Raw genomic sequence first — 16,787 nt, 5'->3', positions numbered from 1 at the left:
TGAAAGCCTTTCAGACAGATTCCTTTGGGGAAGCTCCATCTGCCTTAGCCGTGGATATTCCCGGTTTTCCCCTATCAAGAAAAGGTCTGATAGAAATCCATCCGAGGAGGCATATGAGCTTCTGCAATGCCACAGCTTCCAGCATTGGTGTCCACGACAGGTGAAGCTGCTGGCCAGCGGGGCGACAATCGGGAGCCTTGGGTCAGGTCAAGGTGAAGTCTCCATGGTCCTCCCAGCCTCAGCTGCCAACTGAGGGGCTGGAATGGACACTGCCTTTCCCAGCTCCCAGATACCACGTTTCCCAAGGGCCAAGCTGGGCAGATGACTACTGCCCACCGACTAATTCCTTTGGGAAACAAAAGTAAATCCCCACCATCCTTGGGCCTTGCCCAACTCTGGCAAAGGACCTCGAACTTGTACAATTAGCTCTCCCAAACAAAGTTTTCATTAATATTACAGTCTATTATATTTTCCAGCATTTTTGTCAGGTTTCCTTGACATTCATTTTAACCAAACCCACCACCAGGATTTATAGAGGAAAGGCGTAAAGTGTTTAATCCTTTAAGAAGAGACCAAACTCAGTGCTGTCCTTTTGTGAACCAAAAAAAGAGCAAAATCCCCTTATTCACAATTTTTCTCTTCCAGGCCTTCTCCTAACTCCCTGCAGGATCTGAGGCAAATGTTCCTCTTGGGGCCTGTTTCCTACCCTGTAAAAGAAGAGGTCAGCTGTCCAGAGATCACAGCAAAGACCCTGACAAGTATTAATCTTTCATATCTCTCTACAATCCCCAAAGTTAAAAGATCGGCCTGGGGTAAATGCTGGGAGCAGCTGGAAGCAAGGCAAAGGATGGTTCACAGTAAAGCATCCCAGCCTCTCCACGGTTGCCAGGTGTTTAATTTCTACAACTAAGCCAACAGGTACAATCCTTGCATGGGGTGGAGAAGGACAGAGGGGAGAACAGAGAACGGGCAGTAGGCAATTTTCTCCTACCAAGCAGGCCCTCCGCCATTTCCCCACACTTTCCCCAGCCTGGAGAGAAACCAGACTGGTCATGTTTGGTCTGGAATTTGCAGATATGAGGACTTTCAAGAACTCCTTTGTTGCCAGCATTTGTTAAAAAGCTACCTTAGACTGTCTAAGTCTATCTTAGATCTAAAAGAATCCAAACGTCCATTCTGTTTGATTTCAGGTTCTCAGTCCTCACTTGCCTTGAACCTATAGCCCTTCCAGGACTTTCTCAGCCTGCTGGACTGTGGGACACCACTGACCTCAGCTTCCAGCAAGACAGGGAGCCAGAGGGGAGGCTTGCAGGATGCCCAGGAGCCAGACAAGTTCCCTCCCTGTTGGTGATGGAGGAGACAAATCTCCAACAGTCTCTAGTGACCCTGGGACCCCAGGGCAACTCTGACCACCCCAGAGGCCTCTCATTCCAGATCTGATGTTATCTCGGCTGGTCCAGGAAGGCTACCTCATGGCTTCTGTATGTCAGTGCTAAAATACAAAGCCCAGGGTCCCCCAGACCAGACACAATGCAGAAACAGCCCAATACAGCCTCCAGCAAACATTACATGGTACCGCTCTGTGCAGACCCTCTTCTAAAGCTCTTACACCCTTCAACCCATTTCATCTTCACAGCAGTCCCAAGACAAAGGTGAGATATTTATCTCTATCGAGACATGAAGCTGACTTGCTGGAAGTCACACAGACACAATGGGCTGCATGGGATTGGACCAAGTGGCCTCATCTGTGCTCATGTCCAGTATGCTGGATGACAGCAGGGTCCATATGGGCCAAATGGCACTGCAGTACCTCAGGCTGGCCATGGCCCATTAAAAGGCCCTTGTCCACTCCAGTCACACACGCCACCCAAGAGAACATGATAGGCAGACGGTGAAGAGCAGGGCCCACAGGGCTGGCCCGGGAAGTCAGGGGCAGTGGGAGCAGCAGACATGTCTCAGGACACTGTCATGAGTTTGACATATGACAACATTGGAGCTCCCACCTTACGATTTTCCTAGAGAGAGAAGGACAGACCAGAGAGCTTCACTCGCCTCCTACCCCACATGGATGGATGTGATGTTGGTAAAGGCGCCAGACAGTTCCTCTATAGAAGAGCAGAGTCAGCATTGCCTTATCAAGAGGCTCCACTGACACTATCTGGAGCAAGACACATATACAAGAAGTAGAATGGAGCAGCCATTCTTAAATTGTCTTTGGTGTTGAAACTGATACAAGACTTGTTGGAAATCTAGTAGATACTTCTCATCTATAGTGGTTTAAAGCTACATGACGCTTCTGATGAGTTTACTTCAGATAAGGGTTGATCCAGCTGAATCAGGACGGGTCTTAATCCGATTACCAAAGGCCATAGGAAAGGTCACAGCAAGAGAGAAAGCCAGAAGCTGGTCAAGGAACCTGGAAGAGAAGTGATAAGCCTGGAGAGGCTACCACATGCCTTGCCATGAGTGGTGTTTTGAAGCTGTATGTACTCCAGAAAAATACGTTCTTAAATCTAATCCATTCCTATGGGTGTGAAGCCATTGTCAGTAGAACATTTTGATGAGGTTACTTCAGTTAAGATGTGGCCCATGGCAGTCAGGTTGCATCTTAATCCTATTACTGGAGTACTTTATAAAAAGAATGTATAAAGAAAGAGAAAAAGAAAAGAGAAAGAGAAGGAGAGGAAGCCACAAAAGCAAGAAGCTGAGATCAATGAAACCCAGAAGAGAATAGAGAGACCAGGGGACATCGTCATTTGCCTTGCCGTAGGACAGAAGACAAGGATCACTGGCATTCAGTCTTTGGTAAGAAAGCATCACCTTGATGATGCCTTGATTTGGACATTTTTCCTGATTCAAAATCATGAGCGAATAAATTCCCATTGTTTAAGCTGACCGATTTCACAGTATTTGCTTTGATCAACCTAGGAAACTAAAACACCATGAGACAGAAAAGCCAAGGACCAAGGATCACTGGCAGACAGCCCTACAACAATGATAAATTCCTGTTATTTAAGCCAACCCATTGCATGGTATTTGATTTAGAAGACAAGAAACGAAAACATCCCTTCTCTGTAGGTACTTAACCCTCAAAGAACTGAACAAGTTAAATAGTCACCCTTTACTGGAGCTGTGTTGCCCTTTGACCAATAGATGATAAGGGTTCAATGACAAATGAAAACAGTAGCAACGATGCTGATAACTACAGTGTCTAAACATTTGTCAAACATTTCTTACCTGCCAGACACCATTCCATGGCTTTGCTGACTCAATCTCCATGGTCTTTTTACAAACCATCCGCATTCCTCTTTTGTAAGTCTCTTGGTGGTAAGGGGCAGAGCTAGAATTCAAACTAAGGTCTGTCTCGCTCTAAAGCCAGGGCCTGGGGAACACCACCCTTGCCTGTCCTGTGGGCCCCCAAGTGTGGCCTGGCATTCCTAGCTCTGTGGTTTCTTGGACTCCCCCAGGCTCTTGGTCAAGAGAAAAGGTATGAAAAATGTAAGGCCATCTCTCTCTAAATCAACTCAGCAGGTGAATCCACTGCCCTCCCTCCTACATGGGATATGACTCCCAAGGGTGTAAATCTCCCTGGCAATGTGGGACCTGAGTCCTGGGGATGAGCTGGGACCCAGCAATATGGGAATGAGAAAGTCTTCTTGACCAAAATGGGGGAGAAATTAAACAAAATAAAGTTTCAGTGGCTGAGATATTTCAAACAGAGTTAAAAGGTTATCCTGGAGGTTATTCTTACACATTGTATAGATATCCCTTTTTAGTTTATAGTTATTGGAGTGGCTGGAGGGAAATACCTGAAACTGTTGAACTGTGTCCCAGTAGATTTGATTCTTGAAGACTGCACAACTATATAGCTTTTAAAACGTGACTTTGTGATTGTGAAAACCTCGTGTCTGATGCTCCTTTTATCCAGGGTATGGACAGATGAGTAAAAAATAAGGACAAAAATAAATAAATAAATAAATAAATAATGGTGAGGAGGACAAGGGGAAAAATTGGGGTAGATTGCAATACTGGTGGTCAATGAGAGAGAGGGATAAGGGATATGGGATATACAGGTTTTTTCTTTTTTTCTCTTCATTTTTCTAGAATGATGCAAATGTTCTAAAAATGATCATGGTGATGAATGCACAACTATGTGATAATATTGTGAGCCACAGATTATATACTATAGACGGACCATCTATGTGTGAAGATTTCTCAATAAAAATATTTTTTAAAAGTGCAAGGCCAGCACTTTGGGCCAAACTTCCCCTTTCCCTGTTGAGCTCTTTGAACTCTTTCAAAATTCAGGATGGATGGCACCTGGGTAAGACGATGGAGCCACCCAGGAAGAGATGATTACTCACCTAATATCACAGCTTCCTAAGCACACAACTGGGGTCCACCCAGCCTTGGTGAACACAGCTGTGTTGGGTGAATAGTGGCCAAGGGAAGCGGGAAGTCAGAAATCAGAAGCAGATTCCATACAAAAACCATTTTCCTGGGCAGGGAGGCAAGCGCACATACTTTTCACAATTCTGCCAACTCTCACCCACAGTGTGACTGGAAGGAGGGAATATCAGGCCCAAAGTCATAGAAGATACCAAACGTGTTTGGTGCAATGGAACTAAGGTTAAAAAATACTCAGAGAATCTCAGCAAAAGAAAGGTCCTTGGGGTAATTATTTCAAAACCCGAGTGAACATAGCCAGCACTCAAGCTCACCTCTTTCACCCCAACAGGTGGTTATCTGGCCTAGGCTTGATTGCTTCCAAGCATGACAAGCTTCCTACTTTGCTACGTTCCACTGTTGACCAGCTCTGGAGCCCAAAAAGCTTTTTCTCAATCTGGGACAAATCTGCTTTCTGATAACTTCCACCTTGTCCTCTTTCTGCCACTTGGAATAACAAGTCTCCAACTTGGCTATACAGCAGAATGACATGAGGAGCTTTTAAGAAAACTCAGAATTCCCCAAATTCACTCCAAACTAAACAAAATTGCACCTCTAGGGTCAGAGGCTCAAACATCTTTCCCTTCCTTGGGCTGGAACCTAAGCCTGCAGGGTTCACATCATGGCCTGGTGTATTTGAAAGGCAGCGGTTGATTAAGCTGCTAGACCAAGAGTGTCCCTTGTTGATCTAGGGCACTGGGAGTTGGAAAAGCAAACATGGTACTTGTGGGGAACAAATTTAAGTGGTTGGAAACCATCAAAGCAGAGTTATCTAGGTCAACAACCCTCGTTTGAAAGGTGGCAGTGGTGAGACATGGACTTGGGCATCAGAAAAATCTGTGTTAAAATCTGGCTCCAGCATTTTTTCAGGGTGTAGACAAGTCACCTTCCCATCTAGGTCTCAGTGTCCTCACTATAAAACGGGATGAATATCCCTAATACAACAGTTGATGGCATGAAAGAGGTGAGGCATGTAAGGCCCCTATGCCGCCCCGTCTTTCCACTGCTTTTCCTCTTTTTCTTCTAGACTCCTACCTCTGAGAACCAAGGACATTACTTGGTGGCAGCAAAGCAGAGACTGTTTCCCCCAAATTGTTCCCTCTCTACCTATAACGACGCAGCTCATCATGACGGGCCACTCCTCTTTAAACCTCTTTTGGGAAGGAGAGGTCATGCCAGGCTCAGGAACAGAAGCGGGCAGGAGCAACAACTGGCTGAGGGTGGGAAGGCTTTCTGCCTGCCTGAAAGCAAGGGTATATGTTAAGAGAGAAAGAGATAGCAGTTTTAGATGAAATGTATTTAGCAATCTTGAAGAGATAAGAACTTCCTCATTGGGCGATTTGGGTCAGTTTCTTTTTCCTCATAAAACATCTGTCCATCTGGCATGCCCCCTTCTTTTCAGAACAGAGGGGAGGGGGCTGGGGTGGCCCCCTAAGAGAAATTAACCCTATACCCTTTATGAAATTCCCAAAAAGGGAAGTGCTTCCCCATAAGTAGGGGCACTCTCCTCCAGAACCCCACCAAAGGAAGGGAAATTGTGCTACACAAAGTATACGGAGAATGGATGGAGCAGAAGGTCACCCTCAGCGAGGCTCCTCTACAAAGTGTGGCACCTCAGTGGCCCAGGTAGGGCAGGCACAGCACTGACCAGGTATGGGAAAGGCCCAGAAGGAAAAGCCTGGAGGTGAGCGGTACCTCCAAGAAACAGAGGTCCAGCAGGGAACAGCCTTGCCCAAGATCACACAGCGGAGACTAGAATCCGATTGTCTTCCTCTATCGTCAAAAACAATCAAGGACAACCTGCTGGTCACAAGCTATTCCAGTCGGACCGCTGGGGCCGGGTCTAGATCCGGAGGCTGTCCTATCTGGCCTCAGTGGGAAATTGGCCCTGATCAAAATATTTACGTCTAACAGAGAACAACATTCCTACTCTAGCACCATTTGTTACACAAAGCATTATAAATCCTACCTTGAGAACTTTAAGAGGTTCAAAAGGAACATGTAGAAGAAACTTACATTTCCACTTCTGAAGGTGTAAGATTCTTATCACTCAATCCCTGAGTCTCTGACAAGTGCTGTGACCCCATATTGTCCCATTTTATACAGCATTTATGGCACACCAATTATATCTATGTTATAGTGTACAGAAACATAATTTAAAAAGAAATTGAGATGCCTGTTCTGTAGGAGTTTACAAGCAAGCACAGAACCTGGTTCATACTGTAGACCAGTAAATGCCTCTGGAATGAATGGAGGGCTGGAGCTTGGTAGGTAATTAAGGGGAGGACAAAGAAGGCAGCTACTGGGAATTGTCACAGGTGTAAGTATCCTGTGCAAGCAGCCTTGGGGGAAGAGAACCTTCCCGGCTAAGCTAACTCAGTGAGTAGAATAGAGAGCGTGTGAAAAGGCTTGGAATGCATGGGCAAGTCCCAGGTCCTAGAAAGAGGTTATGAATTCCAGGCACCTCAAAGCCACTCACCTCACTACACCAAGTTAGCTCTCTACTGAAATACCTCCATATTCATAGGATTTAATCCTTTCAGTTTTAATCAAGAGACCAAGGGAAGGACCAGAAAGATTGTCCCACTGGGTAAGGCTGCCATGTCATTCACTGACCCTTTGGTAGCCAGACAATTACCTGTAGGGTTCAGTGTCAGGAGAAAATTTAGCAGTCCAGCCTGTGCTTCTTGCTACAGGGCAACAAGATTAAAATGTTTGATTCAGGGAATACTACCCTTTTTGCCTTGGCCACCAGGAAGCTCAAGAGTTCTGTATTCAACTCCAATTAACTTTTCCAAGTCAGTCTTCTGGTTAGCATCCTTGCCTTGACAGCTGAACCAAATCACCAAATTCCTTTAGAAGCAGGCAGGAAATGAACAACATACAAATGAGAGAATCCTCACCAGTCACTTGTATGAGATACACTGTCCTGGAAGAAGGGTGAATACAAGTGACCAAATCAGATAAGAAAGGGACTCTGCAGCATGTAAGAGTCAGGGCCAAGAAGGCAAGAACACCTCGAGGCTCAGCTGGACTTGCCTCCTCCAGTCTTTGACACCTGGAACCCTCTCTCCAGGGCAATACTAAACACTAACTCATCCTTTAAACCTTTTAGCCTTTTCTAGGCCCCAAGTAGACCAAGTGATGGAACTGCAACTTTTTTTAAATATATTTTTATTCAGTAATCTTCACACACATCCAGTCTGTACATGTGTACAATCAAAGGCTCATAATATCATCACATAGTTGTGTATTCATCACCATGATCATTTTAAGAAAATTTGCATCACTCCAGAAAAATAAAAAAGAAAAAACTCACACATTCCATATCCCATACACCTCCCTCTCACTAACCACTAGTATTTCAATCTACCCAATTTTTACCCTTCATCCCCCCATTATTTATTTATTATCCTTTTTTTTTCCTCATCTGTCCATACCCTGGATAAAAAGAGCATCAGACACAAGGTTTTTACAATCACACCATCACACTGTAAAAGCTATATAGTTATACAATCATCTTCAAGAATCAAAGCTATTGGAACACAGCTCTACAGTTTCAGGTACTTCCCTCCAGCCTCTCCAATACACTATAAACTAAAAAAGGATATCTATATAATGCATAAGAATAAGCTCCAGGATAACCTCTTAACTCTGAAATCTCTCAACCACCGAAACTATTTTGTCTCATTTCTCTCTTACCTCTTTTGGTCAAGAAGGCTTTCTCAAACCCATGATGCCAGGTCCTGGCTCATTCCGGCGAGTCCTGTCCCACATTGCCAAGGAGATTTACACCCCTGGGAGTCAGTCATGTGCCGCATAGCAGGGAGGGCAGTGAGTTCACCCACCAAGTTGACTTAAAGAGAGAGGCTAAATCTGAGCAACAAAATAGGTTCTCTGGGTATAACTCTAAGACACAATTATAAGAAGGCTTAGCTTATCCTTTAACTGCAGCTTTCTTAGCCCTCATGTGCTTATCTAGAAGATACAATCAAGCCACGTTTATATTAGTCCAAGGCTCCAAACTGGCCTCCTCAAAGACATTTAAGGACTGTAACCTCCTGAAGGGAACAGTTTTATAATGACTTATCTCAAATATTTTGTGAATTCAGCTATCATCAGAACAAGGTGTGGGGGGGATGCTACAACCAGATGCAACAACAAGGATGAATATCACAATATAATATTGGGTGAAAGAAGCCAGGCACAGAGGGGCTCACACCGTAGAAGGCCATGTACAGTTAAGTACAGAAACAGAGACCACGCTGATCTATGCTATTGAAAGTCAGGATAGCAGGCAGGGGGTTGGGGGGTTGTTCATGCGGGGAAGTGGCACTGGCGCTGGAGGTGACCTGTTATTGGATCTCAGTGGTGGTTACCTGGTGTGTTCAGTTTTCTATATGCATATGATAAGAATTTTTTTTTTGTAATGTAGGAAAAAAAAAGGCAGGGAGGACTTACTAGGCCCTAGTTCACCCTCTATGCATGGCCAAAAAGAGGTCAAAGGAGGCCAAACCAGAAGGGGTAATCCCTAATTTTCATCTAGCCACATACAGCTTTCCAGTGACTCCACAGGCTGACACATGTTTGCAGCTTGGTGTCCAGAGACCCTCACCCTTTTGCATTATTTCTTTGCCCTCGTTTGACTGCAAATCTCTGACAAGGCAACGGAGGTTTAAAGACGCTTCTCCAAACCACAGACCAAGTTCCTGGCAGGGACCACAATATCCGGTGGCCAGCCGGATGCCCTGACCTGGGGCACAGGTGTGCCAGTCCCGGGAGAGTTGGTTACCTGCAGCTGGTGACTTCATTAATAATAACGCCTGCACGGACTCCAACTGGGAGGGCCGAGGCTATGCACAGGGCAGCACATTTATCCTGTAAAGTTGCCAAGGCCGGGCCAGATGTTTTTGATTAAAAGAAAAAAATGGAAGATGAGCGGAGGAGGAAGACTCAGCAGATCAGCGAGTCTTGGTCTCCTGTACTCGGAAGCACAGCCAACCCAAAGTTAACAGGCCTCCCACAAGACTTGCTCCATAGGGGACAAGGGACCCACCAGCTCGGGGAGACTCCAGCGCTGACGCTGACGCACTGTGTCCTTGCAAGCCGCTCGCCGCGGTGCTAACTGGGGAAGCCTGTGGGCCACTCCTTCCAGATCCAGTTGCCCGGTGTGAGTCACAGGGCTTCCTGTTCTTCCAGTTCTCGCTCTGGGCTGCCTAGAGCTGCAGCCAGACTACCTGGGGCTGCAGCACCTGCTAAACCACACCTCCATACGGGACAGATCTGATGAGAAGTGCTGGTCTGGAGAAGGTTAGACACGTGTAAGCTGACCCTCCTGGCTAGAATGTTCTTCTCTGGCTTACGGAATGGCCACCCACCCTCCAGGGCCCAGCACAAATGGGCCTTTCCCCAAGGGGATGTTGCTGACACAGTTTTGACACCTTGCATCTCTTGCCCCCACTAGTCACAGAGGACTAAAGGCACCTGCTTCATGCACCTGTCTTCAAAGAAATAATGCAAAAGGGTGAGAGTCTCTGGACACCAAGCTGCAAACATGTGTCAGCCTGTGGAGTCACTGGAAAGCTTGTGCAGCTCTCTCGCTACTCAAGAATTGTTTTGTTATCCTTATTATTCATGGTTACATACATATAAGGGCTATGGGAGTGTCAAAGTGACGAGTGGGGCTGCTCCAGGCTGAGGTTCGCCATTGCCCCACTGGACGGGGTCCTGGCAGCAGCATGGTCCATTCCCCATCTTCCCGGGTGCCCTGCTTACCACCCCAGGTGCCAAGGGAGCAGGCGCTGCCTTCTCCTGGACAGCACCATGGCAGGGACCTTTCTCATGAGCAATCCTCTGTTGATCTTACTGAGGATCTCTTGTCTGTGACAAGTTGCTTGCCTCTTGCTGCTTTCTAAAATCCATCTTTGTTTTTGTATTTTAACAATTTTTTTTATCATGTTTCTTGGGTTAGATGGCTTTGAGCCTATTCCTTCTTGGAGTGTGTCGAGCCTCCTGGATGTGTACAGTCATATCGTCCGAACACCCCATGTCTGTCTGCTGCCAGTGGCCCACCTGCTGAACGGAACCCTGCAGGCCTGTCCCCCTGTACCACGTGGAGCCCTAGGTCTTCTGTCCCGCAGCCCACGACCCAGGCCTGCGCAATCTCCATGCACCCAAACTGGCCCCAAACAAGCTATTTCTGCCCACAGTGGCGGTTTAACTACTGCCAGCACTCCTTTCACTCTCAAAACTGTCGCAAGCTTGGACAATTAAATTACAGGGTCACCTTATGTACAGGCCACCAAGCAAATCCTGCCTTTGTTCCTGGGCAACCCACACCTGAACAATGAGAGGCACTTACACTGTGTTCTTCGCACTGAAATAGAATCAAGGGTTCTCCCATGTAAGCTTGGGCTGGGGTCTCTTAGCACAAAGTACCTGGTTAAATCTATCAAATGAAGGGGCTGGACTCGATAATCCAAAAGGCCTCTTCCCAGCTCTGGCACCTGACTCATAAACATGACCTGATTCATGAACACCTGACCCATGAAACATCTCCGGTCATGTCCCCCAGCTCCCTGCTGGGGTAAGGGCATGGACTCTGGGACCAGACTGCCAGCGTTCAATTCTGCCTCTGGCACTGGCTGACGTGTGCCCTCGGGCAAGTTACTGCCCTCTTCTGTGCCTCAGTGTCCCCATCTGAACAAGAGAGGGTAGCACTGCCCACCTGAAGGGCTGCTGCAGGCTGACCCAAATTACTATAGGGGGAGAGAGAACAGAGAACAGTCCTGTGCCTGCTTATTAGGACCTTTGGGAGGCAACGGGGAGAAGGAACTGAAGGAACATAGCTTCATGGAGTGGGTTGAGCCTCAGGAAAGTCTGGGAGGAAACAGGAAGCAAGAGAAGGAAGTCCCTGGAATGGGAAAGGAGGAAAAGTGGCCACTTTGAATGCCCTCACTTAACCCTAGTTACAGCTGTGGGATGGCTTATCTGGCTTCATGCCTTCATTATCAGATGATACAGAGATGCCAGAAGGAAGGGGGTTTTTAAAAACACTGACCACCTCCAGGGCAAAGATGTGGGGAGCCTTCCTGGGTGGGTGATTCATACTCCCCCTTAATGTCAAGATAAAAGCTTTTATTGAGATCCTTCCAAAGAAGGAAAACATCAGGGAAATATGCAGACACAAGTGCAAAAAGCGTGAGCACCCCTCATGGGGCAGCTCTTCAAGGGAAATGACTTTGTTCTCACTTCTGGCTTGCTTTGGATAAGACAGGGGCATGGCGGGGGTGGGGGAGGGTTGGTGCCTGGGCAGGGAAAGTGTGGGTTCCATGTGAAGGATCCCCATGGGCTTTGTCAAGAGCCCTGGGCACCCCAGTGTCAGCAGTAAGGTCCACCCTCAACAGCCCAGGGTCTGTCTATCAGGAGCAAAGATCTCTGGGCTGGGGCCCAAGATGGCTGGGCCCAGTGTGCCAGGAGAAGTGGGGACAGGTAACATCTGCAACCTGTTCAGAAAGTCCAGTTCCCTTCCCTGGAAACTCCAAAAGTAAATGGGACCCAAACTTACCATGGTGGATGTGTTTCAGTCTCCTCGGTGACAGGAGTTGGGACCAATGCTGGGGATAAGTCAGGGCAGCCGGGGCCCCTCATGTCTAAGAAGAGGCGGGCACTTCATCCCACAGCTGGACCGAATTATGTACCCAACACAGACACGATCTTAACCTGAGTGCCTCTGGGTATGTATGCATAGGTAAAGGAGGCCCTGAGGATGTACTCTCAGTCGAGGTGTGGACTTATTTGTGAACAGTATCATCCAAGATGTGGCCAAACGATCCCTATTGCTGGAAGCTTTATGAAGAAAAGTCTGAGAAAGTCACAAGGAGGGGCTTGCCATGTGAGAAGAGGTTGATACAAGGCAAAGAACCCCAAGGATTGTAGCAAGCCAGCACCAGACTCAACAGACTCCAGGGAGAGTCCGGCCTCGTCAGTGTCCTGAGACTATGTCCTCTGAAGTACTGGGCCAATGAACTCATGCTGTTTAAGCCAGCACTGTGCAGTACCTGTCACAGCAGTCTGGCTAACCAAGACAGCAGGCTACGTCCCCACAGGGTCAAAAGGAGCACGGGTTAGAGGAGGAGCTCAAGGAAAGAGAAGGTATGAGAAGTTGGCGGGACCAGTGAGGATGCAGCCTTCATCCCAGCTTCAAGAACTCTCTACCCTCCCCCCATCTCTGTCCACTGACCCAAACCCCACAGATAAGAGACAAAGAGCTCAAATGGGCCTGCACACACATGGTCTAAAAGAAGCCCTTGGGAATTATTTAGGCAGAAGTCCAGATGGGTACTGCAGCAGGCCTCCAGGGATGTGTCTTCCTTTCTCTGTGTAATAATATCTAACACATAATGCATTGACTGCGTGCCAGGCACAGCTCTAAGAACTTCACATATATTAACTCTTTCTTTTTCATCCTTACGGCAATCCTATTAAAGTGTTATCCAAACACTCTCCCCATTTTACAAGAGGAAGAAACTGAGGTTAAATAACCGCCCATGCTCGGACTGCTCGGTAAGTGGTGGGCCAGGATCTGACCCTGGGAGCCTGGCATGAAAATGGCCGTACCGGCCACCTTACCAAGCTGCCTGCCCCAAGGTCTGCCAGACCATCAGTGGTGGTGTCACTGGCCCCGGTCCTCTCCTCCCTGCTTCTCCATGAAAACACCAGCACAGCCAGAGTATGAGTCTCCGGAGGACAACTCAGCAGACTTCTCTCCCACTGGTTTCCTGGCGAGCTGGCGCTGCCCACAATTTTTTTTTTTTTCTTTATTTTGATTGAGGACAGAGAAGGAGCAGTTGGCTTCTGCCCCCTGGAAACCCAGGAGCTATCTGTTAACTCTCTGGTGCCTGCAAGATAAAAGGGAGATTTCACCTTAAACTCTTCTGTAAAAGCCATTTCCCAGCATGGCCTGCTGTTGGGATGTGAGGGGCCCCAGGTTCTGGTCCCAGCTAGCTGTAGGGCCCTGAACACTTGACTGTGGGGGAGTGGGGAGAAGCAGACTTCGTTTTTCTGAAGCAAGGTTTCTCAACCTCTGTGCTACTGAAATTTGGGGCCAGGTGATTCCTTGTTGTGGGGGCTGTCCCATGCACTGCAGGAGGTTTAGCAGTATCTCTGACTCTCCCTGAGAATCCCTAGATGCATGAAGCAATCCTCCACTCCCACCCACCTTGTGACCATCAAAAATGCCTCCAGACAATGCCAAATTCCACGGGGGTAGGGGGAGGCAAAAATCACTCCAGGTTGGAAACTACAGTAAAGAAATCATTAAAAACAGACTTTGCCCTTGTAAATTTGGACAGAATTAAAATTCTTCCTCCTTATGATAGATAAGCTGAGATAACCTCTCCCATAGAATCATCCGCCCCAGAACGTCAACAGTGGCCAGGTTAAGAAACCGTGATTTAGAATTAAGTAAAACCAGTCACTACAGGCAAGGAAGTGTGGCATGTGATATCACCATGCATACTGGCAACTCTGGGATTTGATCTGCCACCCGGCCCAATCCCACTGCTTTGAAAAGGCAAAGACTGACAACACACAGTGCTGGAAAACAAACCAGATTTGCTGAGTTCAAAACAATGATAATGAGCAGCCTCTTATCAAGAGTTGGTCTTTTAAACGGGAAGTATCTGCACAAAGGAAGCCAGTTTTTCAGGCTCCTGAATTCTCTCAGTACATCAGATCTCTTAACTCCCGCTGCCAAATTTTTTCAGAAAACTATTGTGGTTTAGGATCATCCCAGAACAAGGGGCCACAGCTGCCCCCACATTCCTCAGGGTGCTGGAAAAAGTTCAACTCTGAAAAGTGATGTTAAAAAAAAAAAGTGTTGGTTTTGGCTGAGTCTCAGAGGGAATTTTAATTCACTCAGGGGTAAAGAAAAAGTGCTTCTTAGTGCTCCCTGAAATAAAAGTTGGACAACGTAAGACAAATGAATGGTTAGCAAAGGCTACAAAATACTCCTACCACAATCAGCAGTCTTTTGAGCAACAAAGGGACTAGGATGTTACAAGCTAAACAAATGAGAAAAATTGTACTGTCAAAGTCAAGTTAAACCAGCAAAAATTAATCTAATCAAAATAATATTACTTCGGTTTTAATCAGTAATTTACTTTGGGTACTTTCATCTTTATCTGGAGTCCACAGCACTCAAAAGCTAACAATCAAGGCTCCGTTCTGGTCCCCAATTTCCCACCAACCCATGGTAATCTATACTTTCGTTTGACTGCTGCAGCCCAGATTAATTCTACACCACCCTTCAGTGTTTGTAAACTATCTGTGCTTGGGAGCCTTATCTCTCTCGACAACTAAAAGGCCTCTTTCCATCTTCCACTAGAACCCAGAGAGCCCTACACTCAGAGCAGGTTCTCAAAAAGCATTAAACTTCTTGTCTATCTTAATTCTCAGGGGGCTCCAATAAATCGCTCTGCTTCCGAGATAGTTCCCTCTCAAGTCTAGGGTTGAAAGCCACCCCTCGCACATACAGCAGCCTAAGTGAGCTACCTGTTTTCTAGGAGTGTGGCGAAAAGGTCACCAGTCTAGATGTGTTAAAGCAATCTGGTCTATGGCTAAAAGAAGGGGTGTATACTTCACTTCATGTCTATAGTTAACCGTAATTTTCATCCCTAATTGACAAAAGTCCCGTATCTTACTTATTAATTGTATTTCAATTTATAGAAAGAATCCTCTGTCTCTCCAAAGACAGGAATCGTAAGACTGGCGTTGCTGGAGGACAGGAGGCACACACTCACTCTCTCTGGGTCAGCTCAGAACATGCTTTGGGGAAGGTCTGGCCCTGAGATCTGCCTTTACCCTCTCAAGATGGGGCTCCATCCCTTGCACCCCAGCTGCCTCCCACTTGCCTCCACTCTCTGCAGCCCTCGCTCTGCTTCTTTCTCCCAGATGATCCTCTCCTGGAACATGTCACCACTGGTGAGAAACTGTGGCTACAAAAGTGAATGCCAAGGTCCCTCAATCCTGAGGATGGAGCCAAAAACGAAAACTACTAATGTTAACTCCACTGATCAGCAAAATGAAACAAATGCCATGAAAGACCCAAGCACTGCAACGCGGGCACAGAGGAGCAGGCAGGAGGCTGAAAGAAGCTCCTGAGAGGAGGCGGTATTTGGACTGAAAAAAAAAACACAGGCCAGGCAGGCAATGGTGGCATTCTGCCATGCCAGAGACCCAGGTTCAATTCCTGGTGCTGCCCATGCAAAAAAAAAACAGGCAGTCTGGGCAAGGCCACAAAGAGGACAAGGACAAAAGTGTGAGAGGCAAGACATTTAGAGGGATATGGTGATTCGGTGATTCAAGGATGGAGAGAGGAAGATGAGGCTGAGGTGGGGGATGCAATGTGGGGGCATTGTAGCCAATGCAGAGCTCTAGGAGGCTCCTACACTGATCCAGTGTGGCTCCAGAGAGAGACTTAACAGGAAAACCTGTCAGGAGACCTCTGAACTACCTGAGGGACCAGTTGACAAAAGTGGAGCAATCAGAATGGAAAGTCACTGTAAATGAGTCCACGGTGCCCAGCAAGAAGGACCAGGGTGGGGCTAGCTCCATTTCCAGACGTGCTGCGTGTGGGATGCTGCCGACACACACGAGTGAACCCACCCACTGGCTGGGATGGAGCCTGCTAATGTTCCCGAAAGGCAGGCTGGTGTGTGGTCAAAAGCATGGAGCCCTGGAGCCAAAGTGCCTGGCTTCAATCCCCAGCTCTTACGGAAAAGCTAGTGATCCTGGGCTTCTTGGCGCCTCAGCTTCTTCATCCATAAAACAGCAATGATGATAATTTTTTTTTTGCATGGGCAGGCACCGGGAATCAAACCTGAGTCTCTGGCATGGCAGGAGAGAACTGTCCTCACTGAGCACTGTGGCTCACCAAATGATGATAATTTTATCTGCCACATAACACAGGGTTGTTGTGAATGTCAGCAAGCTAATAAATGTGAACAGCCTAGAACAGGGCCTGGTACATAACAGGGGCCACATGAGTTTGCTCTTGAGTTCCAAAGTGTCTACGGATTTGTTCCTAATGGCACCAGACAGGGACTTCGTCCATGAGGAGCCAAGTCACATGGACGGGGTAAGCCTTCCAGGCCTCCGAACACAGCTCAGGCCAGGGAAGATGATGTCAGCCCCAGGAAATTTTGGAGGAGTCCAGTTCAAGGCCTTTTCCAAAGACTCTAAAATTAATCACTTGCTTTACCCTCCTCTCCCGCTGTCCCTCTGGCAGACAACTGGAAAAAGTGCATCCGATATACTCCCATTTCTGAATCTCTCCCAGG

The 16,787-nt window shown here is 47.3% G+C and overlaps 1 protein-coding gene across 2 annotated transcripts in view; it reads right to left on the bottom strand.

Annotated features, from left to right (window-relative positions):
- Positions 1–16,787, bottom strand: part of HK2 (hexokinase 2) — a 62,797-nt gene that overhangs the window by 43,735 nt on the left and 2,275 nt on the right. The window contains exon 1 of one of the 2 annotated variants that reach the window (XM_077134684.1): positions 13,078–14,979. The exons of the other annotated variant lie outside the window; for it this stretch is intronic. Coding sequence (XP_076990799.1) covers positions 13,078–13,395 — 318 coding nt within the window. The 5' untranslated portion in view covers positions 13,396–14,979. Of the gene's footprint in view, positions 1–13,077; positions 14,980–16,787 lie in introns of those variants that run through there. 2 annotated transcript variants of the gene reach the window in all.

This window comes from Tamandua tetradactyla, chromosome 17, assembly GCF_023851605.1.
Source record: "Tamandua tetradactyla isolate mTamTet1 chromosome 17, mTamTet1.pri, whole genome shotgun sequence".
Taxonomy (NCBI): Eukaryota; Metazoa; Chordata; class Mammalia; order Pilosa; family Myrmecophagidae; genus Tamandua; species Tamandua tetradactyla.
This window is presented reverse-complemented; position numbering and strand designations above follow the sequence as displayed.